Here is a 22,819-nt window from a genome sequence, read left to right as displayed (position 1 = left end):
CCATTCATCATTATCAGGGAAGCCCTGCTCTACACGACAAGATAAGAGGATTCCATGGGAGGAGGAGGCTGTTGGCGCTGCCTGCACTGCCTGTAACTCAGACTGAGGCAGGCAGCTGGCTGGCTGGCTGGCTCTACCCTATGGATGTAGGGTCCCACTGCCTAGCTGGTCCACTGTTTTTTATTTTTATTGTTCCTTACAGTTTAGATGACAGTTGAGTCCTCTGAGGATTTGATTTTCATCAGTGGCACAAACTGTCCCTGCTGTTGTAAACATAAGAACACAAATGTAAAGGCTGAGTGACACTGAGGAAGGGAGTTTTACATTGCGTCAACAAAAGGATAGTCTACAGTGGTCTTCCAGTCTTGTACTGTACAGTATGAAATGGGGCCAACTTTTGCCTGTGTATGTCTAGGAGGCAGCAGTTTTGGGGGAGGGGTGGGGGTGGGGGGAGATGGTGCTTAAGCGATATTAGTTCCACATGCGACTCTGAGCTGCCACCAATGAAGTTAACAAGCTTTTCCAAAATGTTGGAAGAAAGAAAAAGATGGTAATTCGCTGCAGTTGTTAGCTTGTTAGTACCTACCTACTGGAGCTCAACCCAGACATGCCTGGTCTGAAAAAATTGCTAAATCTGCTGAAACTGCTAGACCCTCTTTTATGTGAGCTATGCCAGGCAAGAAAGCGCCTGTGTGACCATGTTCTTAACTTCTTCTTAATCATAGTTAGCGCCTCATCTATTCAGGCTTAGTTTGATCATCTTTATGACCTGTATTGTTAGATCGGGTGTAGCTGAGATTTGATTAGTGGTAGAGGCTTGGGCAGAATTGTTTGTTTGATGTAAAGTGAGATGATATTACTTGTTTTTGCAAGTGCAGACAAGGCCCCCCAGAGTGCCATGGGGTTTGTGGGGTGGGTAACATGAGCTTGCCCACTAACAGGCCCTTGTACCTGGGACAGTAGTGAAACTAGTAGGGGGTAGGGGGTGGAGCAGGTCTGCAGTGCTATAACCATGACCTAGTTAGAGAGACACAGAACAAGAACCTCCCGCACACAAACACGCACACACGCACACACACGCACGCATACACACACACACACACGCACACATACGCGCACACACACACACACACACAGCAGGAGCTGTGGGCGTCTGGCGCAACAGAGGACATGTTGTAAATCATACAGGGCTCGTTTCACTCCTCTGCTCAGACCTCATACCTCCACCGGCCCTCTGACACACTGCACTGGAGGTCTGCTCACTCATCTTGTGCTCCACACTCTGTAATTGAGCATTTCACAACTTACAATTAAAAATCAGCTCATGGGAAAATGACTATTTTCATATTAAAATATACCACCTTGACATAATAAAAAATCAAACTGGGCAAAGATGGATAGATGTGAAGTAAAACAAACAAATTAATTTAGCTTGTTGTGTACCTACTGTGCTGCTCACCCTGCGAGTTGCTATGTTGTTTTGTTTTGTCTCTAGCTTGGTCACCGTTCAGGTCTTGCTCATTATTTCCAGCCTGTTGTCTACATGTGCTTGTCATTTGGTCCAGTGGCGAGCAGTTACTCATATATGTGGTCAGCGTTGTAGAAGCCAGTCCAGCTAGTACATTTGGTTCCTTGGAAGTTGTGGGAACATACGTTTTTTGTTTTCCCATTGGTCCTGGGAACGAAGCCAAATGTTTCCTGACCGGTAAAATGTTCTGAGAACGGAAGTGAAAATGTAGCCTGTTCTGGGAGCGTACAGTTTTAGGTTGCAGGCAGGTTCTGAGAACGTTTTACTATGGTTCCCTGAAAGTTTTCCTGGGAGGTTTTATTAACGTTCTGAGAATGGAAATTATAGGTTATTTGAAAGTAATGAAATTAAGTTCTGAGAACATGTTTCAATAAGGCTTTTAGTAAAGCTGTTAGCTCAACTGTTTTGAACTCCAAGCACAGATAGGACACATGGAAATTCATTTGCTTAGGCATTAATCATGCAAACACATTTGTTTTTTATTGTGTCTGAAATTCAAACCTATGATCTTATGTTCTCTATCCATGGAATTAGTCCACCTGCGCCACAAGGATGGAGCCAGCGCGGTATTTTTTTTTTTACTCATACAAAGCTGTTCATTTTAGTCTATTCAACCAGACCCCATTTAAACAAGCACTCATTAAGATCAGGTGTGGCCAATTAGTGGGCACGGCCAACACACCTGAACACATTTAACAAGATAGAGGATAGAGAGAGTTTTGTTGACACTGAGAACGGAATGTATATGTTTAAAAAAACAAAAACATTATTGGAACGTTCTTTGAACGTTACTAATGTTTTCTTGTGTTTTTTATGGAACGTTTTCTTAATGTTCTGAGAAAATGACTTTAAATAGAACCATGAGGAAACCTGCAGAAAACATTATGTTGAAGTACTGAAATTCCAACAGAAGAACATTGTTTCTTAATGTTCTCTGAACAATTTGAGAACGTTCCTTTAAATAGGACCATGAGGAAACCTGTAGGAAATGTTATGCTGACGTACTGAAATTCCCACCTAAGAAACATAACAACTAAGAATGTTATGTGCTAGCTGGGTATCCTGCACCATTCCCAGAACGGGGTATCCTGCACCATTCCCAGAACGTTGTGGGAAGGTTGTATGCAAAATAACCATAGGACAACCACGCTCTCTCCAAGCTCTAAGAAACGTATGGTTCTCAGAACATAATGTGCTATCTAGGAGCCCACGAGGGCCGGGTGAACACACACCAGGGAATAAGACCACAGCAGCCCTTCCCCAAAGTCAGGAGGGCAACCAGACAGTCAACTGCACCCACACTTTCAGTGGATCTCAGTTTCAACTTCAGTGTCTGTCTGTGTGTGTATCCTATTATGGGCATCCCAAACTCCTCCATGCATAATTGTAAGAAGTAGATGTCTAAACAGAAATACTGTCCCTCTCAGCCTACTTAGCCATGTTTGAAACAGTAGTCCAAGCAGAGGCAGAGCTGAGTATAATCAGAGCTTTGCTGTTATAAGTATGAAAGCACAGCAACAGAACAGGAACCCCTCCTCCAACCAGACCAGAGCAGAGCAGGCCACACTGTGGATTCCTCCACACAGTTAGCCCTTTCATTGGACTAAACCTCCTCAAAGCCACTGTTGCCTTCGTAAACTGCCATGCCACCCAAGTGCAGAGAGCTATTTAGCTTAGTTTGTTTTGCCCTCTTACAGGACATCTGTGTGTTGTACTGTAGTTCTTTTTGAAAGGCTTGTATCCCAATATCTACAGTTGTATGTACTGCATACTTCAGCGTTCCAGTGTACGACACTCAGCGTTCTAGTGTACACACATACACACACCCTCACACCCCCTCACACACACATTCTCACATACACACCTTTCCTGGTACCTCCACCTCCTCGCAGCACACCCTCTCTGATAGGCCCTAACGAGGCTGGCCCACTAACGAGCAGGGACCTTTATGAGTTGTGGACAGATCCCAGCGGCCTGTCCTGCACTGATTTGAGGCCAGGTAATGAGAATAATGAGCAGAGTGGGGGTCTGGCTCCTGTCCAACGGGGCCCCACTGCACCATGGGACACAGGACAGCCAGGGCATAAGGGGCCCTCATTACCAGCCTGCTCACTCTGCAGGGAGAGAGGGAGCACAGATGGGAGAGTGAGAACAGAGGGGAGAGGTAGAGTGGTGAGGTAGAGTGGATAGGTGAAGGAGCAGGAGCACTGTGGTGGACAGGAAAGGAAGAGCTAAGTTAGCTGCATGGGATTGGGTCTGCCAAGCAGGATGGGGCCAGTTCACAGACTTAAAAAAAACTCACTGTTGGATGTGATTCTTCCTGACCTATACATTTCCTTCATAGCCATTTATAGCTATTCTAACCATGGTTTGTGTGTAAGATATTTTTTGGTTTGCAATAGCCTGTTTTACCTCTTTTCCCCCTCACTTCCTGCCTAGTTGAAGCCACTTCAGCTAAGAACAGGAAATACACACTTGTTTGTGATTTATATAGAAAGCTAAGAATGAGGGGACGTTTGCATTGAAACTCCTGGTCATCATAAGTCAAGAAAGGCATGGGAATTTGCAGATGTGGAGAGGGAGTGTTTAGCAGAGGGTTAAAGTCCTTGATATCATTGAAATAAGTCTACTGTGTCTCTGAAATACGGTGTCCTATTCATTCATATTTACCCCGATAACATCAGTTATATAAAGTAGAGGCAGGAGCCTCTCAAGCTGTGCTTGAGCCCTGTTGAAACAGACCTTGAAATCGTCTCTGCCATTCTGAGAAGTTAGGGTTAGGAACTAGGCCAACTTAAACAACTTTACCATCCAATGCAGGGGAGGAGATGAGATTGCTAAAGATGGTATGAAGGCTGTTGGTGAAAGAGAGTGAGTTCACCAGCAGTTTCCCTTATATACTGAACAAAAATATAAACGCAACATGTTAAGTGTTGGTCCCATGTTTCATGAGCCGAAATAAAAGATCCCAGAAATGTTCCATATGCACAAAAAACTGATTTCTCTCAAATTTTGTGCACAAATTTGTTTACATCCCTGTTAGTGAGCATTTCTCCTTTGCCAAGATAATCCATCCACCTGACAGGTGTGGCATATCAAGAAGCTTATTAAACATCATGATCATTACACAGGTGCACCTTGTGCTGGGGACAATAGAAAGCCACTCTAAAATGTGCAGATTTGTCACACAACACAATGCCACTAATGTCTCAAGTTTTTTGGGAGCGTGCAATTGGCATGCTGACTGCAGGAATGTCCACCAGAGCTGTTGCCAGAGAATTTAATGTTCATTTCTCTACCATAAGCCGCCTCCAACATCATTTTAGAGAGTTTTGGCAGTAATTCCAACCGGCCTCACAACCGCAGACCACGTGTGGGTGAGTGGTTTGCTAATGTCAACGTTGTGAACAGAGTGCCCCATGGTGGCGGTGGGGTTATGGTATGGGCAGGCATAAGCTACGGACAACGGACACAATTGCATTTTATCGATGGCAATTTGAATGCACAGAGATACCGTGACGAGATCCTGAGGCCCATTGTTGTGCCATTCATCCACCGCCATCACCTCATGCTTCAGCATGATAATGCACAGCCCCATGTTACAAGGATCTGTACACAATTACTGGAAGCTGAAAATGTCCCAGTTCTTCCATGGCCTACATACTCACCAGACATGTCACCAATTGACCGTGTTTGGGATGCTCTGGATCAACGTGTACGACAGCATGTTCCAATTCCCACCAATATCCAGCAACTTCACACAGCCATTGAAGAGGAGTGGGACGACATTCCACAGGTCACAATCAACAGCCTGATTAACTCTATGCAAAGGAAATGTGTCGTGCTGCATGAGGCAAATGGTGGACACACCAGATTCTGACAGGTTTTTCTGATCCACGCCCCTACCTTTTTTTTAAGGTATCTGTGACCAACAGATGCATATCTGTATTCCCAGTCATGTGAAATCCATAGATTAGGGCCTAATTAATTTTTTTCAATTGACTGACTTCCTTATATGAACTGTAACTCAGGAAAATCTTAGAAATTGTTGTATGTTGCTTTATATTTTTGTTCAGTATATAAAGTTGTTTTCTTTAGTGGGGAGATTAACATTATTTCCACAGAGGCTAAGCAAATTACCTTGATGAGTGGGAGCAGTGCAGAGGTGGGCTATGCTTTGCCATGGCCATGGCTAGGAGCCCTTCTGTCTAGACCCCTCTGGGCATAGCAGAATGGAGTCCAAATCCAGGCTGCAGGAACACTCTGATTTAATCTGTCCTCCGAAAAACAACCTGAACTCCTGGCTGGAGCAGCTAGAGACGGCTGGACACGGGACTCTCATTTCTCACTATCCAAACAAATGAGTGTTTGTGTTGTACTTTCTCCTGCATACGGTTTTGAATGGCCCCTGTGAGGCAACGGTCACTTAATGAGTGTGTGTGACATGAGGGGTCGAGTGAGGAAGGGGTTAAGCATGCTAGAGAGTGGAAACAGAAGGGGTGGGGTGGGGGGGGGGGGGGGGGGGGGGGGGGGGCATTGGGCTGTTGGAGTTGATAGACTCCAGATGTGTCTGGGAGATAAACTGAAGGAACGGGGAGTGTTTGTATTGCAAGCTTAACTCAATCGTGGCTCTAGGCGTTTATTGAAACGGTGAGCATGCCCTCTCATAAGCTCATTAATTAACATAATTCTTCATATACCAGTGGTTCTTGAATGCACATGCAGCAAACTTGATATGATTTCAACTTCCTTCACAAGTTCTTGAGGTTTCTCTCTGTTCCCTTCCCCCACTTCCATTCTCAATCCTTTTCTGCTTTCCTCGTTGCATCTACCGGACGGTTCCATCCCCCCCTTTCTCTCACTACTCCTCTATTCGCTGCAGTCCGCCCACTGGATGCATATTCACACATCGCCCATGATTGCGCTCCTTTTCATTGATATTTTCTATGAACAGCATTGTTTGCCAGTTCGTTCCCTATGGTAGAGTTGGCCCACTCCCAACCCTGAATGAAGTATTTCCAAACTACTGTCTGCAAGCTCATTGGCAGAGCGATGGAGGAGGTGGCCTATTGCTGGCTTTGTTTCTGTCTGCTTTTTAAATAATTTTATGGATTTACTACATTTTCATAACATTAATGTTTTGGGGGACCCTTCTGCTTTTTGGGGTTTTCTGCTGAAAACTATAGAATATGAGCTGGCTGGTTTTTAGGACTAATATCTCCATACTGTTATGATAGTCCTACACAGAGGGACTGTTGTTCATGAACAAACAGGAAAATAAAACACCCTTGCATTAAAAATGAATGGTCTCTACACTGGTGACGTAAAGTGAATTGTGGTCAATTCCTGAGTCTTTCCTGGTTGAAGTTGTGTATAACAGTGTTGCTACCAGGACCTCATGCATACTAATTGCAATCAAGAGAACAGTCAAAGTGGGTATCACCTCCCTTTTGTCATCTAGCCCTGTTCCTTCCAGAACTCAGAGTTGGAGTCAGTAAGTCCATGGTTCCAGAGTTTTCCTTGGCAGAATGATCTCCAGTACCCCTAGCAGCAGACTGTGGAAACCTAGGAAATGTTACACTTCAAATAAAAGTATTACATGGCTATTTCAGTCCTTTCATCCTTTCCCCAGCTAGCGTGCATTTGGTACCACAGTTTAAACTACTGTCAGACTTGGCCAGAGCAGTGGCCGTATTCCTTCAAGACAGTTCACTCTAGAGCTCTGTGGCATGGCATGGTTGAAATTACCCAGTGTTGGAAGAGGCTTCTTCTTAGTTGCACCCAACATCAGATGTGCCCATATGTACCTTCAGGTGAAGCACTATTTACCGGAGGATTTTAAATCACCTGGATGTTTTTTAATGGTATTTCCAACTGAGGGTTGTGTGTGTGTGCAAGTGGCATCTTTTGATTGAATTTCAAGGGTAATGATCGGTTTGTTTATAATTTGTCATTATTATTAGGTCATTATTGGTCATTATTGCTATGAAAGAATAGGCTGCATGCAGTGGTTAATAACTGCAGCTCTGGACTGGAGAACCAACCGACACGGCTAAAGCAACTGGTTTCCAGATGCACACGAGCTAACGTAGATTAGAGATCCAATCTGAGGGGAACCAGAAAAAAAAATAAAGAAAATAATCTGTGGAAGGGGCAGGAAAGCAGGAAATTAGTAGAAAAACAAGACCTCGGCAGATCCTGGTTTCCTGTTTTGGGGGGAAGGCAGGAGTAGGTTTTGGGGCCTGTGTTACAGAGCCCCCATTGTGAGCAAGTGTGTTGAGGAGTGGGGGGGTCTAGGGGGCCGTTTCACAGGGCCGAATCTGCTCAATGTTGAACCCACCAACCCCCCTTCCCCACCTGCCCCTCCCTACAGGGGAAAAGCAGCTAGTAAAAAAAAAGAGAAACTGTAAAAATAAACGAGCAAGGGCCTCTGTTCTAGAGACGCCAACGAGACAGGAAATGACACGCAGCACAAAAATGGTCTCCACTGACCTCTGGTGCCAGTTAACCATTCAGTCCCTTTCTCTTTTTTCTCTCTGTCTCACTCCGCACACCCAAACAAACGCTTGTTTCATACCGTGGAAGGTTGATTGTGTGAACTGTGTTGTGCATCGCAGCTAGGTACAGTATAGAAAATGGGGAATGGAATGCCCTTTCTCTCTACTTATAAAAAACCCTATCCCTAATCGATTGAAACAGGAAATTCTTGATTCCAGTCTGGCGATAATAAGTGGACGTTCCCTGGCTTCAGTCATTCTCCCAGCATTCCCCAGGGCTATGGCCTGAACAATGTCACTGGAGCACTCCATCCCCTGCCACTGTGGGCCTGATAATGGAGCACTCCACAGTCTGGAGCGCTATACAGCAGTCGTCTTAATTATGACCCTCTTGCTGCCCTGCGAGCACGTCGCTTCTCTTTCCTCCTCTCCTTTCCTGCCTGGGCCCCAGGTGCTTGTGCCCCGTCCTGTCCCAGACAGGAATTACTCTTCAGAGCAGCAATAGATGTGCCCTATTGATCGGGAGAAGACTTGGAGAAAAAAATATAGTCTTTAATGGCAGACCCTGGTGTCAGGCCCAGCTGAAGAACACAATGGCTCTTTTTAGACTGGCAGTGGGTTGGATGCTGTCAGGGCCCAATCATATGGGCCACATGTGGTGTAGGGGATAAAGCACTGGGCTCAGAGGGATGTTGGTTACAAATCCATTTGGGGACCAGTTATTTATTTTGAACAGTAAATAAAAACACATTTTGATGCAGATTGTCAGATTATCAATAATCTGTCCTTTGCCGTCATGCCCTATTATCACAGGAACACAGAAGCCTATTTTGCTGTCTGGCCAGGGTATTACTACTGCCATAAGTCATTTAGAAGTGAGGCTTGTGAATTTCACCTCAGAAGTTAGATTTTATATTCATTTCATATATGTTTGTGCTGCAACTAAACTATAAGGGATGATAAGTGAGAGTGGGAGAGAGTGGATAATAGTCAATATAAGGGAGGGAATTTACTACAACATTTCTTGTTTTTGTTGTTGGGACGCCAATGATAAGAACATACCCATCATCACATTTCAGATTCATAGAAGACTTAAGGCTGCAATTCCATGCCAGTATGTTTCAAGGTGAAATACAGTACATTGAGGATATGCATTTGAAATTCCTTCAGACATTGTGTATGCTGCTCCTCTTCTCTGTTGACAGCTGCTGTCATCAGTGTGAGGGCCAGTGAGCTGTGAAGTCGTAGCCTGGGAGAGTGCTGCCTCAGAGGGCAGAGGGGAGTCATTGCCTGGGTGTGTGGCCTGCATGGGGCTGCATGGGGCTGCTGGCTCTGTTGACTCTGGTGCTCTCCTCCACATTCCCCAGCTCAGTGATAAGAGAGTATATCGGAGTGCCCAACTGTTGATATTCATAGGCCTAAAGCACACATTGCTCTGCCCCTTCTGGAGATGTGTATGAAAGGGCAGATTGTGGAGAGTACAGATATGTGGGTGCATGTGGAACTTGATTTTATCTCAAGAAGACTGTTGACATATTGGGCATCAGATTCACCTTCTAAGGCTTAAAGGAAAACTCCACCCAAAATGTATCTTTTAGTATTTGTTTCATTAGTCCATTGTTGATATAGTCCAAAAAATGTTTTGCATGTCAGCAATCAAGTTTTCAAGATATATAACTTTCAAAATACAGAAATATGTAATGATGCATTTTGCATCATATGATGCTGCGTTTTACATCATATGATGCAAAATGCGTCATACCGGCTGTATTTCTGTATTTTGAAAGTTATATATCTTAAACTTGATTGCTGACATACAAAACATTTAGGGAATATATTAACAATGGACTAATGGGTGGAGTTTTCCTTTAAGAGGAACACAGTACTTGACTGCCTGTGTGTCTATGTGGTACAGAGTGTGTCTCTAGCACAGTAGTGTGTCTATTGTATGTGGCACAGAGCTAATATGTCTGTATGGCACAATGTGTGTGTGTGGTACAGTAAGTGTGTGTCTGAGACACAGTAGTCACCATAAGGGAGGAAGTTGTGGGCAGTACCCCGCCTTTCATCACGGTGCTAATGAGCCCCGGGACACGCCAGGCTGGAAACATTATCATTGTTCTCCCCGCCCTGGTCAACAGCTAGGCTTCTGACTCTCTCTCTCTCTATCACACACACACACACACACACACACACACACACACACACACACACACACACACACACACACACACACACACACACACACACACACACACACAGACAGACCAACACATTGTAATTTGCACTCTCATACACTCAGATGTTTTCTCAATGCAAGGGATTTCTTGCCCTCTCTCTACCTCTCTCTCTCTCTCTCTCTCTCTCTCTCTCTCTCTCTCTCTCTCTCTCTCCACACGTGCTGACTACTGTTTGTAGGTCAGCGTTGAAGCACATGCCAAACAGATATGGCAAGTTAGCGTAGTTCAGTGAGTGCTCTGGTCAGGGGAAACTTCCACATGTGAAGTTTTTGCATCAGTGGGCTGGCATACTGTGCTGAAAGATCTGGTCTGCTCTGTCTAAGGCTGTCTGTCTTACTGCTTTCAGATAGACACATCTGTCTCTGGTCCATCCAGTCACAGTCAGGACAACACTACACAAGACCAGGTCCATCATTATGTGCTGCCTTAGATCATTCTGATATGAGTGATGACCAAAACAGATCCTGACCAATAAAACCCCTGCCTGTATCTCACTTTGTTCTAGCCATATTCTCTCTCTCTCTCTCTCTCTCTCTCTCTCTCTCTCTATCTATCTCTCTCTCTCTCTCTCTCTCTCTTGTATTTACTGGAACCCATTCTCAGAATTAATCTGCACTGATTTGATCAAAATAGCTCATCTCTTGGATGGAGGACAAGAGTGGGAGAGGAGTTGTCTGAGGTTTGAGGGGGCTCTCATTTTATTGAATGGTGTGAGGCGGTGTGGTTAGGAAAATAGATCTGAGATAATGCATTGTGGGATAGTGGAACAGAAAGACTGGGAAGGGGGGGGGGGGGGGGGGGGGGGGAGGGTTGATGTCTGGGAGCTTCTGTAAGGAAATCCTCCTCTGTGACTGTTCCTTTGGGAGCAACCATTTTTCATGCTGTAGGAACAAGGATCATATTCCCTCCACACGTCAGCCTGGTCCTGCCTGCAACCCTTTGTCTGATGACCTTCTCCAACATTGCTATTCCAACCTGACCAATAAAGAGCCTCCCTGAGTATCAGAGGTTAATTCTCCGGCAGGTCTGACTACGGACGGAGAAGGGTATGTGGCTGAGTGGTTTAAGACATGGACATGGCTGGGCAAGGCACGGGAAGAGGGTGGGGTCAAATCTAGTGGGTATTATGAAATTAGATTTTCAAAGACAGTCAAATAAATTTATATTTATGGTTTGGCAATAGCCAGAGTAACTTTATTGTGGGAAGAGTTATTTTCAAACGATTCGATTCCAGCTATGTTTTCTTTGGTGAAGTATTTGCATCCTTGCTAGACCCAAGCCCAGGTGGCTGTTGGGGTAAGATTTCCCAACCATCAGAATGCAGAAATATCCTGCTGTGTCCCACTGGTGGGGCTATGTTTGGGGCATAGGTATCCACTCCCAGTCATTTTAAACAAACCACTGTATTGCTGATCAAATGTCAGTTTCATTGCCATGCAGTCTAATCTCTTATGTAAAATATATATTTATCTTTCTCCTCAGAGACCTCAGGAGCAACCTCATCAGCACCATCATGCCTGGAGCCTTCCAAAGTTTATCTGATCTTCGAAAGCTGTAAGTGCTTATCGGCTGCATTGTAAACAGTCATATTGCATACATACAGAGAGGTTTTAGTTGCCACAGTTTCCCTGCACAGCACTGCATGTGTCCTATTGTTTTCATAAGCAGCACACATAGTCATAACCTTTTATGACACGTCATACTATATCATATCTCAGTTTTAGTGTCATCATAAAAGCCTGGCTGGCTCAGCTATGTGTTGTGGATAGCTGTGATCAGTGTATATGCTGGTCTGTGCTGATCTCTGTGGGGTCTGGAATGACATGTCTGGTGCCCTGCTCTGCCGCCATGGAAACCTCAGGACCACGCAGAGGCTCCTCACACATCATTGGATGTGACAGGGCAGCAGTTTGCGACCGCTTGTTGCTCACTCATTGTGTGTTTGGACCGTGAGGTCTGGTCACGTCGCGGTCGGCTCCGGTCCTCTGCCCTGCGCCACGTGACTCTTTTCCCCTCCCTGTACTGCTTGTGTTTTCCCTGCAAGGTCTGGGGCTTTTCAAAACAAACAGGGAGAGATAAACACACACTCTCTGCTGGGTTGTGTCAGGGGGACAGTGGAACAAGGCCCTCTCTGAGACTGTCCTTATACCATGCAGACACAGCATGCAGGGGCTACAGAGTGCTTTTGTGATAAGGCTTTACAGGAGGCTTCATGGTCTGTCGATAAGGAACATTCACAAGTCACTAGAGTGTTGCAAAAGTCAAATTCTCAATCCTGCTGTGTTACACACTGGCTAGCTGTATGAATGGACATTGTGAAAGATAGGTCTACAGACCAAGAAAGCCACTTTGGATAATACTTTGTTATTGTAAACAATAAGAAGCAGAAGTCTATTGGCCAATGTCCTGGAGAAGCCAGTCTTTCCCAATGAGATCACAAAAACAACATGCAGTGTCAAGATAGCCCAGTCTGTACTTTCTAAACTATGTTGATAAACCTATAAGCTTAAGAAATTACCATTATTCACTGCTGTGCCCTCACTCTCCCTGTTATCTCTCCTAGCGACCTGTCCAACAACCGCATCGGCTGCTTGACTCCAAACATGTTCCAGGGACTCACCAACCTCACCAAACTGTAAGCAGGCTAAATGACTGTACAGTTGAAGTCGGAAGTTTACATACACTTAGGTTGGAGTCATTTAAACTCGTTTTTCAACCACTCCACACATTTCTTGTTAACAAACTATAGTTTTGGCAAGTCGGTTAGGACATCTACTTTGTGCATAACACAAGTAATTTTTCCAACAATTGTTTACAGACAGATTATTTCACTTATAATTCACTGTATCACAATTCCAGTGGGTCAGAAGTTTACATACACTAAGTTGACTGTGCCTTTAAACAGCTTGGAAAATTCCAGAAAATGATGTCATGGCTTTAGAAGCTTCTGATAGGCTAATTGACATCATTTGAGTCAATTGGAGGTGTACCTGTTGATGTATTTCAAAGCCTACCTTTAAACTCAGTACCTCTTTGCTTGACATCATGGGAAAATCAAAAGAAATCAGCCAAAATTGTAGACCTCCACAAGTCTGGTTCATCCTTGGGGGCAATTTCCAAACGCCTGAAGGTACCACGTTCATCTGTACAAACAATAGTACGCAAGTATATACACCATGGGACCACGCAGCCGTCATACCGCTCAGGAAGGAGATGCGTTCTGTCTCCTAGAGATGAACGTACTTTGGTGCGAAAAGTGCAAATCAATCCCAGAACAACAGCAAAGGACCTTGTGAAGAGGCTGGAGGAAACAGGTACAAAAGTATCTATATCCACAGTAAAACAAGTCCTATATCGACATAACCTGAAAGGCAGCTCAGCAAGGGAGAAGCCACTGCTCCAAAACCGCCATAAAAAAGCCAGACTACGGTTTGCAACTGCACATGGGGACAAAGATCGTACTTTTTGGAGAAATGTCCTCTGGTCTGATGAAACAAAAATATAACTGTTTGGCCATAATGACCATCGTTATGTTTGGAGGAAAAAGGGGAAGGCTTGCAAGCCGAAGATCACCATCCCAACCGTGAAGAACGGGGGTGGCAGCATCATGCTGTGGGGGTGCTTTGCTGCAGGAGGGACTGGTGCACTTCACAAAATAGATGGCATCATGAGGAAGGAAAATGATGTGTATATATTGAAGCAACATCTCAAGACATCAGTCAGGAAGTTAAAGCTTGGTCGCAAATGGGTCTTCCAAATGGACAATGACCCCAAGCATACTTCCAAAGTTGTGGCAAAATGGCTTAAGGACAACAAAGTCAAGGTATTGGAGTGGCCATCACAAATTCCTGACCTCAAACCTATAGAACATTTGTGGGCAGAACTGGAAAGTGTGTGCGAGCAAGGAGGCCTACAAACCTGACTCAGTTACACCAGCTCTGTCAGGAGGAATGGGCCAAAATTCACCCAATTTATTGTGGGAAGCTTGTGGAAGGCTACCCGAAACGTTTGACCCAAGTTAAACAATTTAAAGGCAATGCTACCAAATACTAATTGAGTGTATGTAAACTTCTGATCCACTGGGAATGTGATGAAAGAAATAAAAGCTGAAATAAATTAGTCTCTCTACTATTATTCTGACATTTCACATTCTTAAAATAAAGTGGTGATCCTAACTGACCTAAGACAGGGAATTTTTACTAGGATTAAATGTCAGGAATTGTGAAAAACTGAGTTTAAATGTATTTGGCTAAGGTGTATGTAAACTTCCGACTTCAACTGTATATTAAGCGCGTCACATTGAACACATCCTAGTGTAGTATTATGGGTACCTAGTACAGTGATTGTGATTGAGCATCTGTCTGTTTTCTGCTGTTAGGAACCTCTCTGGAAACATCTTATCTACCTTGGACTCGGGGGTCTTCCAGGTGCTCCCCTCTCTTAAGCTTGTGTGAGTACTGTTCTCTGCTCGTAACGGTCATCACCTTTATCCCTGTTTGCTCCAGACAGATGTTTGTATAAACTTAGTAAGCGGTATGAAATAAATCTAGGCAATCTGAGCACATTATTCTCTCTATAGGCTTAGTTCAAGCCATGGACAGCCTTTTGTCACATCTGACATGTTGATCATATAATGTACCACCAGAGAATAGATATTAACTGTTGGGCAACATGTGCCGTTAGAGGGAAAGTGCACCCGCTCCTCAGTGTAATCTCCCATGATGAATGGTGTTGTAAAACTCCCTGCTTTTTCTCACCAGGAACTTCAACTCTGACTTCCTGTCATGTGACTGTGGGCTGCGCTGGGTACCAGGTTACTTTCGCAACAGTACAGCCCGGCTTGGGAATGAGACCGTCTGTGCCTATCCCAAGAGCCTCCATGGAAAGCCCTTGCGTGGACTGAGGGAAAGTCAGCTGAGCTGTGGTGAGTGTCTGACAGGAAATGTAATGCTTATGAATGAGGTGGTTCACCACTATCACCCCTCAAATAGTATGAAAACTTGAGTATGTGAATGACAGAGTCATTGTTTTCTCATGATGATATTGTTTGTAGATGTCCCAAATCTGTTAGGTAGGAGTACAGTATGTGAGTGACCATGTAAAAAAAAAAGTGGTTCAATAGAAAAGCAAAAGACCAATGTTTTGCTATCTCCAATGGCCTGCTGTCTATAGTATTCCTGCAGGAAAATCTAGTTCCCTTTCCTCTTCCACTCAGTGGGTTGTATTTCCTCTTCTACTCAGTGGGTTGTATTTCCTCTTCCACTTAGTGGGTTGTATTTCCTCTTCCACTAAGTGGGTTGTATTTCCTCTTCCACTCAGTGGGTTGTATTTCCTCTTCCACTCAGTGGGTTGTATTTCCTTTTCCACTAAGTGGGTTGTATTACCTTTTCCACTCAGTGGGTTGTATTTACAAGTGCATGAGCTAGCTGTGTTGTGCCTGTGTTGACAACTCCTCTGCGGTCTGCCTTTATGAATTGGGGCTGTCTGCATCCAATATTCCTAAAAAAGCAGACTCATAATGGCTTCCTCATAAACATTAAGCTGAGGTTGAGTAATGAGAGAGCAGCAGAAATAACCAGAGTGATTTGTTATGGTCTCATCTTCCTTCCCTTCCCCTGACTGTGCTGTGTTATTCTCCTCACTCAGACGGGCCTCTGGAGCTGCACACCCTGTCTCTCCTGCCCTCCCAGCGCCAGGCGGTCTTCAAGGGGGACCGAATGCCCTTCCACTGCACTGCCGCCCTGGTGGACAAAATCACTGCGATGCACTGGCGCCACAACGGCCAGCTGGTGACCTCTGACCCTGAACAGGGCGTCAGTCTGGAGGCCAGCGTGGTGCATGACTGCACCTTCATCACCAGGTAACGTTACAGTACTGAGGGGTCTGCTGGTACACCTGTCGCTCCCAGCACTCTCATTTTTCCTTTTTATTGCACTTCTCAGTTGTCTTATTTTCACTTATTTATTATAAAGGTTTAAGTGAAATATGGCACTGTTTGTTTAGTTTCTGCTGACAGGACATGCGGTGTAGTGTGCTGTGCTGTATGTGGTGATGGCAGTGACTGATGTACTGTCTCCTCGGTGCAGTGAGCTCATCTTGTCCAACGTGCATGTGGAGGCCAGTGGAGAGTGGGAGTGTGTGGTGGTCACTGGACGGGGCAACACCTCCCGCAGTGTGGAGATAGTGGTGCTGGAGAACAGTGCCTCCTTCTGTCCGGAGGAGAGAGTTACTAACAACCGGGGAGAGTTCAAGTAAGGAAGAAAACAATAATTCCCCTCTCCAGAAACAAAATCCACAATAATAACAGACTTTCTGATTAAACATGCTTCATCATTATTTCTGGGTGTGGTTCCTAGGTGGCCGAGGACCCTGGCAGGTATAACCTCCTACCAGTACTGTCTGCAGCTGCGCTACCCCTCCCTGTCCATGGGGGGTGGTGTGGTGCAGAAGCAGGCATCACGCTACTGTGACCGCTCAGGGAGCTGGGAGGAGGGAGACTACGACAACTGTCTCTACACTAACGACATCACACGGGTCCTACACACCTTCATCCTGGTCAGTTCCAGTGCCAGGGACTGTGCTTGGGATGTCCCAAATAAATGTTGTCCAGTACATATAAAATCTAAGTATGATGCATGTCTTATGGTAGTAATATGTAAATAGCCTGAAAGGTAAATGTGTAAAAGTAACAAAACATATGAGTTATTTGCTTCATACTTAAATAATCATACTCTCTCTCCCTCTTTTTCCAGATGCCCATCAATGCCTCTAATGCAGTCACTCTGGCACATCAGGTGCGCACCTACACTCTGGAGGCATCCGGTTTCACTGACACCATGGACGTGATGTACGTGGCCCAGATGATGGAGAAATTCATGGAATATGTCCGACCACTGCGAGAGGTAGGGCGATGAGATCTTTATACCCTCAATGCAGGTCTTTGTGGTTTTATGTTGTGTCTTTTGACTTGAATATTCATGATTCCCTTGTTTCTTTCTGCCCCCTGTGTTTATGTGAATGCCTGTTTTTGTATGTGTCTGACTCTGTCCTCATGTCTTTACATGTGTATGTATGTGTCAGCTGTCAGAGGTGCTGGTGGAGATGGGCAGTAACCTGATGCAGGTGGATGATCAGATCCTGGCCCATGCCCAGAGAGAAAAGAGAGCCTGCAGCTCCATAGTCCACTCTCTGGAGACCCTGGCCTGGCCCCAGCTACACAGCCATGCCCAGGACCTTTCCATGGTACTGTCAAATTTTAACATGTTTTTATGTAGTATAATTATTTTTAAAGGTTGAATTGTAATCAAAGTTGTTTTTTCCCCACAAAGATCTCCAGGAACATTGTGATGGAGGCCCACCTTATCCGTCCGGCCCACTTCACTGGCATGAGCTGCACAGCCTACCAACGCCGGGAGACCTTGTTAGACAACCTGGGCATGGAGGGGGCAGAGCCTGCCCACGAACAGCAGCTCCGCTTCCGCTGCACCACTGGCACCCACAACACCTCCCTAAACAACTTCCCCATGAAGGTGAGCATTGTCTCTGTCTCCCTCTCCCTCACCCAGACCTGAACCTATCCTCACTCACTAACAGGACTGTGGTTGTGTGTCTGTGGTACAATGGCAGACAGTGCATACGGTTCTCACTAGATGGAACACACATTAGGGCTTGACATACTGGAGATGGCATGGATCCGCATGTAGCATAGTCATTTACAACAGTTGACATGAAAGAGGGAGAAAATCCTAACGTTTTAGATTTGGTCGTTTAGTGTTTGAACTTTCTGTTTCATATTCCATTGAGATAATATGGCCAAATATATTTGAAAGTAGAAAAGTAAAGGTTCCCTCCCTCCCTCCCTCCCTCTAGAATGCTGTAGCCCTGGCCTCTGTGGTTCTCCCTGCCTCTCTGTTCCCCCCGGACGCCCCGTCAGACTGTAAGCTCCAGTTTGTGGCGTTCCGTACAGGGAGGTTCTTCCCTTTCTCTGGGAACTCCAGCAGTCCTGGAGAGCACGCCCACAGACGCAGTGTCAACAGCCCAGTGGTCTACGTAGGCCTGGGTGAGGGAACTGGCTATTATACTATTATTACACAATTCAATTAATTTACAGACTGGTCAAAACTGTTTTTTTAATAATAAAAAAATGTACATGTATGAGCTGGTGATGGTTATCTCCTCCTTTGTTTGGCAGACGGGTGTAGTCTGTGGAACCACTCGGAGGCCATCCTGGTGTCCCTGCGCCACTCAACCTCGGGCAGCGAGCCGGTGGCGGCCCACTGGAGCTTACAGGCACTGCAGCAGAAGCAGGGGGGGTGGAGCCAGGAGGGCTGCCAACTGGCCCACACTGACTCTGCCACCTCCACCCTGCGCTGCTCTGTGCTCAGCAACTACGCTGTGCTGCAGGTAGGGCATCCTGGGATCACTCACTCTGAGACACATGGTGGATGTAATGTAATGATGACTGCACTGGATGAATATCCATGTTCTCTTCTCACAATCTCAGGATTTTATACCAAGCCCCACAGTGCGGTTGTTGCATTTCTATTTAAATGTTTTTCCTAGGAGGTCCCTGACTTCCCCCACTCCCCACCCATGTCAGTGAGGGTGCTCCACCCTGTGGTCTATACCTGTACTGCAATCCTCCTTCTCTGCCTCTTCACCATCATCATCACACACATGCTACACCACAGGTACTGTGTGTGTGTGTGTGTGTGTGTGTGTGTGTGTGTGTGTGTGTGTGTGTGTGTGTGTGTGTGTGTGTGTGTGTGTGTGTGTGTGTGTGTGTGTGTGTGTGTGTGTGTGTGTGTGTGTTTGTGTGTGTGTGTGTGTGTGTTTGTGCGTGCGCTATTATCTGACATACCCCACTGTCTTTTTTCACTGCTAATGTTCATCTTTGTTTTCCTCCTCCTGTAGTTCTATAAATATATCCAGAAAGAGCTGGCACACGTTACTCAATACCTGCTTCCACATCGCTATGACCACAGCTGTCTACGCAGGAGGCATCACCCTGACCAGCTACCCAATGGTGTGCCAGGCAGTAAGTCCCTCTCCTCTCAGACCCAGCTTATGATCTCTACGTGTGGTGTGTGATGGCTGACCCAGTGTGATTTGTGTCAGGTGGGCATCACTCTACACTACTCCTCCTTGTCTACTCTGCTGTGGATCGGTGTCAGCGCCAGAGTCCTCTACAAAGAGGCTGTCTGGAGGATGCCACGGCAACCAGAGGGAGAGTCTCCTGTTCCACCTACTCAGCGGCCTATGCTCAGGTCAGTGATGTCATCAGGGTGAGACAGAGTCGACTTTTAGATGAGAATGTTGTGAGTCATTGTCAAACAGGTCAATGGTTGAGTTGGGAGCTCATTGTGGTGCGCTATTTTAAATGACTGTATTCATGTGAACGGACACCCAAACTGTGTCATATCAAAGACCACCATTGTGTTTAGAACCAAGGCTCTTCTGTTTGAGAACCTTGGAGGGAAAAACAGTAGACTACTGCTAAAGGCACAAAAGAGCAGCAGTGACAGATGCAGAGAGCTGAGCCCAGAGTGGGGGAGGGGAGGAATGTAGGAGCGAGGGATAACAGAGGTTGATGAGAATATGGTAAATCTGGCCAGGGTGATGGAGGGGGTGCACTGTCCCCTCATTACTGCCCCACTCCCCTCCTCCTCCCCCGTGTGCCGTTCTGCCCTGGTGCTCCCTGGCTGTGATCATGCACAGTACTGCTGACCTCTCTGGCTTTCCCAAACCCCTCTGTCGACCACCGCCGCATGTGGTCAGCCCTCCAATGACACCTGGCCCTGTGATGAATCACAACCCACCTGCAGCCTATTGCCCATTGTTACACTATCAGCTAGCTCAGAGAGGCTGCCCAACTAATAGCTCAGTTCAGCTTAGGAGATCACAGACAGCCAGCCTAGGGATCACTACAGCTGTGTGAAATGTATGTTTGCTGGGAGAAAACAACAAAGGAGCAAAGCCCCTAAATTCACATGTTAGTCATTTAGCAGATGCTCTTATCCAGAGCGACTTACAGTTAGTAAGTGCATACAACCCTGGCATTGCAAACGCCATGCTCTACCAACTGAGCTATGTAAATCTCATACAGAATAAACAGAAACTATTTGTCATACAGTCCTTGGGTTTTGGTTGTTGTTTCCAATATTATAGACTTGTATCTCACATTATACTTCACTCCTAAATAAGTTCACTGTCATTCACTGTTACTTCCTTTTTCATCAACATTTCTTTGATCCCTCTAATTTGTATCTTTCTTGAATACAGGTTCTATCTAATAGCTGGTGGTGTACCTCTCATCATATGTGGCATCACTGCAGCTGTCAACATGAACAACTATGGGGACAACAACCCTTAGTGAGTGCTTCTCATTTTACTATTGACCCATTGGCCCTTCACACACTATCTTTTGGTTTATTGCTTATTCAAGAGCAACATTTGACATTTTCATGAGATTTTGAATACATAGAGGTGTCCTTGTTTTGCTATGACCTTACTGACTTTTTTATTGCATTTTCCAGCTGCTGGTTGGTGTGGCGGCCCAGTTTGGGGGCCTTCTTTGTCCCCGCAGGCTTGGCGGTATTGGTGACCTGGATCTATTTCCTGTGCACTGTGTTTCGCCTGAGGCACCGGGTGTCCAAAGAGTGCCCAAGATCCACCCTGTCCTCCCCTGTGCCTGAGAGCCAGCCAGCCCTGGGTGGCAGCACCAGTCTCCTGTCCACAGACTCTGTGGTGGGGACCATACATGCTGCGTTGACCCCAGAGGACCAGTACACCCTGAAGGTGCAGTTCCTGATGCTGGTAGCCACCCACTTCCTGTTCCTGGCCCTGTGGAGCTGTGGAGCCATGGCCATGTGGCTGACAGGGCGCAGCAGCCTATTGTTCAGCTGTCTCTATGGAGTAGCTGCCACCGTGTTGGGGGTGTTCCTGGTGGTGCACCACTGCTTCCGACGCCTTGATGTGCAGGCCTCCTGGCTAAGCTGCTGTCCAGGGTATCACCGCTCCCAGCCCATGCCAGCCTACACGCACACCTGCACCACTGTGAGTGGGGTGCAGACCACCTCTGAACAGGGATCCCAGATCTTCATTGGCTGCCATGCTCAAGGGGATCCCCACAACTCTTCATCAGCCAGGTCCTCCTCCACCCCCAGTGGGATCAGCAGTGTGGGCCCTGGGCCCTGCAAACTTACCAACCTGCTGCAGGTGGCACAAGAAAATACCAACAATGCCACTCGTGCCCCAGCAGGCATCAACACCAGCACCAGTACGGACAATAACAACAAGCAAGCTAACAACCTGCTGCCCACCATAGGCTCTGTAGCCCCTGTCCAGCCTCAGAGGAAGAAGGTCAGTGGCAGAACTAAACAAGGGAGCAGCCAATATCACCACCGAGGTGAAGGCAGAGGTCACTACCGTCTCAAAGCCATGAGGGCTGGTGGGGGAGGGGGCAGTATGGGAGCACTGGGACCTACAGGTATAGAGCAGCACAACGCTTCCCATCCAGCTCACAAACAGGCCACTAGTGAGAATGGCAGTCTCCATCACAGCCACTCTGAGAGCCCGGCCAGCCCGCTAACCAACGGTAACGGTAGGAGAGTGGGGGGGACAGTGGCCACCAGCCCCTCAGAGGGAAGCGACGGGGGCAGCAGTGGCAGCCGTAAGCCCTTCCCTCTGCTCCCCTCTGTGGCCAGCAGGGTGGCTATGCAAGGTAATAGGCACAGCGCCAGCCGAGACAATCTGAAACTGGCAGCGGCTGCAGAGCGGGAAGCTAAGCGCTGCTCCTACCCTCTGAACAGTATCACTACCGCTGTGCCAGGGGCTGCCCCTAACGGCACCATCAAGAGCTCTGTGATAGAGCTGGAATTGGACACAAGCGGCACAGACCATTCCCAGAGCTCTGTGGGCATGAAAAGTATGTGGAAAAGTGAAACTACAGTGTGACCCTCACACTCTCCCAGCAAATGTCCACATTGGACCCTGACAATATTTGATATGACTGCTGTTGTTGTAGTGTCCTACGCCTATAGAGACTAATCCTGATCTGAGATCCATGTGTGTAACTCCCCAGCTAGCACAAAACGTTCTGAGAACCATACGTTTCTTATAGAGCTTGGTGAGAGCGTGGTTGTCCTATGGTTATTTTGCATACAACCTTCCCACAACTTTCTGGGAATGGTGCAGGATAGTTGCTTGTCTTTGGAACATTCTCAGCACATTTAAGGAGCTTGACAAAAAAACACATAATTTTCTTGGTATTTCATTACTTTAAGAGAACGTTCAAACATGGTTACATTTAATTAAAATGTTGGTAATGTTCTAGGAACGTCTCCAACTGGTTTGACATTTGGAATGTTCTCAAATAGTTCAGAGAATGTTAAGAAACAACGTTCTTCTGTGGGAATTTCAGGACTTCAGCATAACGTTTCCTACAGGTTTCAAATCAAATCTAATCAAATCGAAATGTGTTTGTCACATGCTTCGTAAACAACAGGTGTAGACTGACAGTGAAATGCTTACTTATGGGTCCTTTTCCAACAATG

General features: G+C 46.2%; 1 protein-coding gene across 1 annotated transcript in view; it reads left to right on the top strand.

Annotated features, from left to right (window-relative positions):
• Nucleotides 1-22,819, top strand: part of LOC311141544 (adhesion G protein-coupled receptor A2-like) — a gene marked incomplete at its 5' end in the record, with an annotated part of 45,264 nt that extends 22,445 nt beyond the window's left edge. Inside the window, 17 exons of the mRNA XM_084176904.1 lie at nt 11,748-11,819; nt 12,829-12,900; nt 14,644-14,715; nt 15,026-15,189; nt 15,912-16,125; nt 16,352-16,516; nt 16,622-16,820; nt 17,018-17,167; nt 17,346-17,507; nt 17,594-17,794; nt 18,135-18,324; nt 18,457-18,668; nt 18,828-18,955; nt 19,179-19,302; nt 19,383-19,531; nt 20,547-20,636; nt 20,801-22,819. Of these exons, the coding sequence (XP_084033030.1) occupies nt 11,748-11,819; nt 12,829-12,900; nt 14,644-14,715; nt 15,026-15,189; nt 15,912-16,125; nt 16,352-16,516; nt 16,622-16,820; nt 17,018-17,167; nt 17,346-17,507; nt 17,594-17,794; nt 18,135-18,324; nt 18,457-18,668; nt 18,828-18,955; nt 19,179-19,302; nt 19,383-19,531; nt 20,547-20,636; nt 20,801-22,220 (3,784 nt within the window). The 3' untranslated portion in view covers nt 22,221-22,819. The remainder of the gene's footprint in view (nt 1-11,747; nt 11,820-12,828; nt 12,901-14,643; nt 14,716-15,025; nt 15,190-15,911; nt 16,126-16,351; nt 16,517-16,621; nt 16,821-17,017; nt 17,168-17,345; nt 17,508-17,593; nt 17,795-18,134; nt 18,325-18,456; nt 18,669-18,827; nt 18,956-19,178; nt 19,303-19,382; nt 19,532-20,546; nt 20,637-20,800) is intronic.

The sequence above is a fragment of the Coregonus lavaretus genome (assembly GCF_964263955.1).
Source record: "Coregonus lavaretus genome assembly, chromosome: 14".
Classification (NCBI taxonomy): domain Eukaryota; kingdom Metazoa; phylum Chordata; class Actinopteri; order Salmoniformes; family Salmonidae; genus Coregonus; species Coregonus lavaretus.
This window is presented reverse-complemented; position numbering and strand designations above follow the sequence as displayed.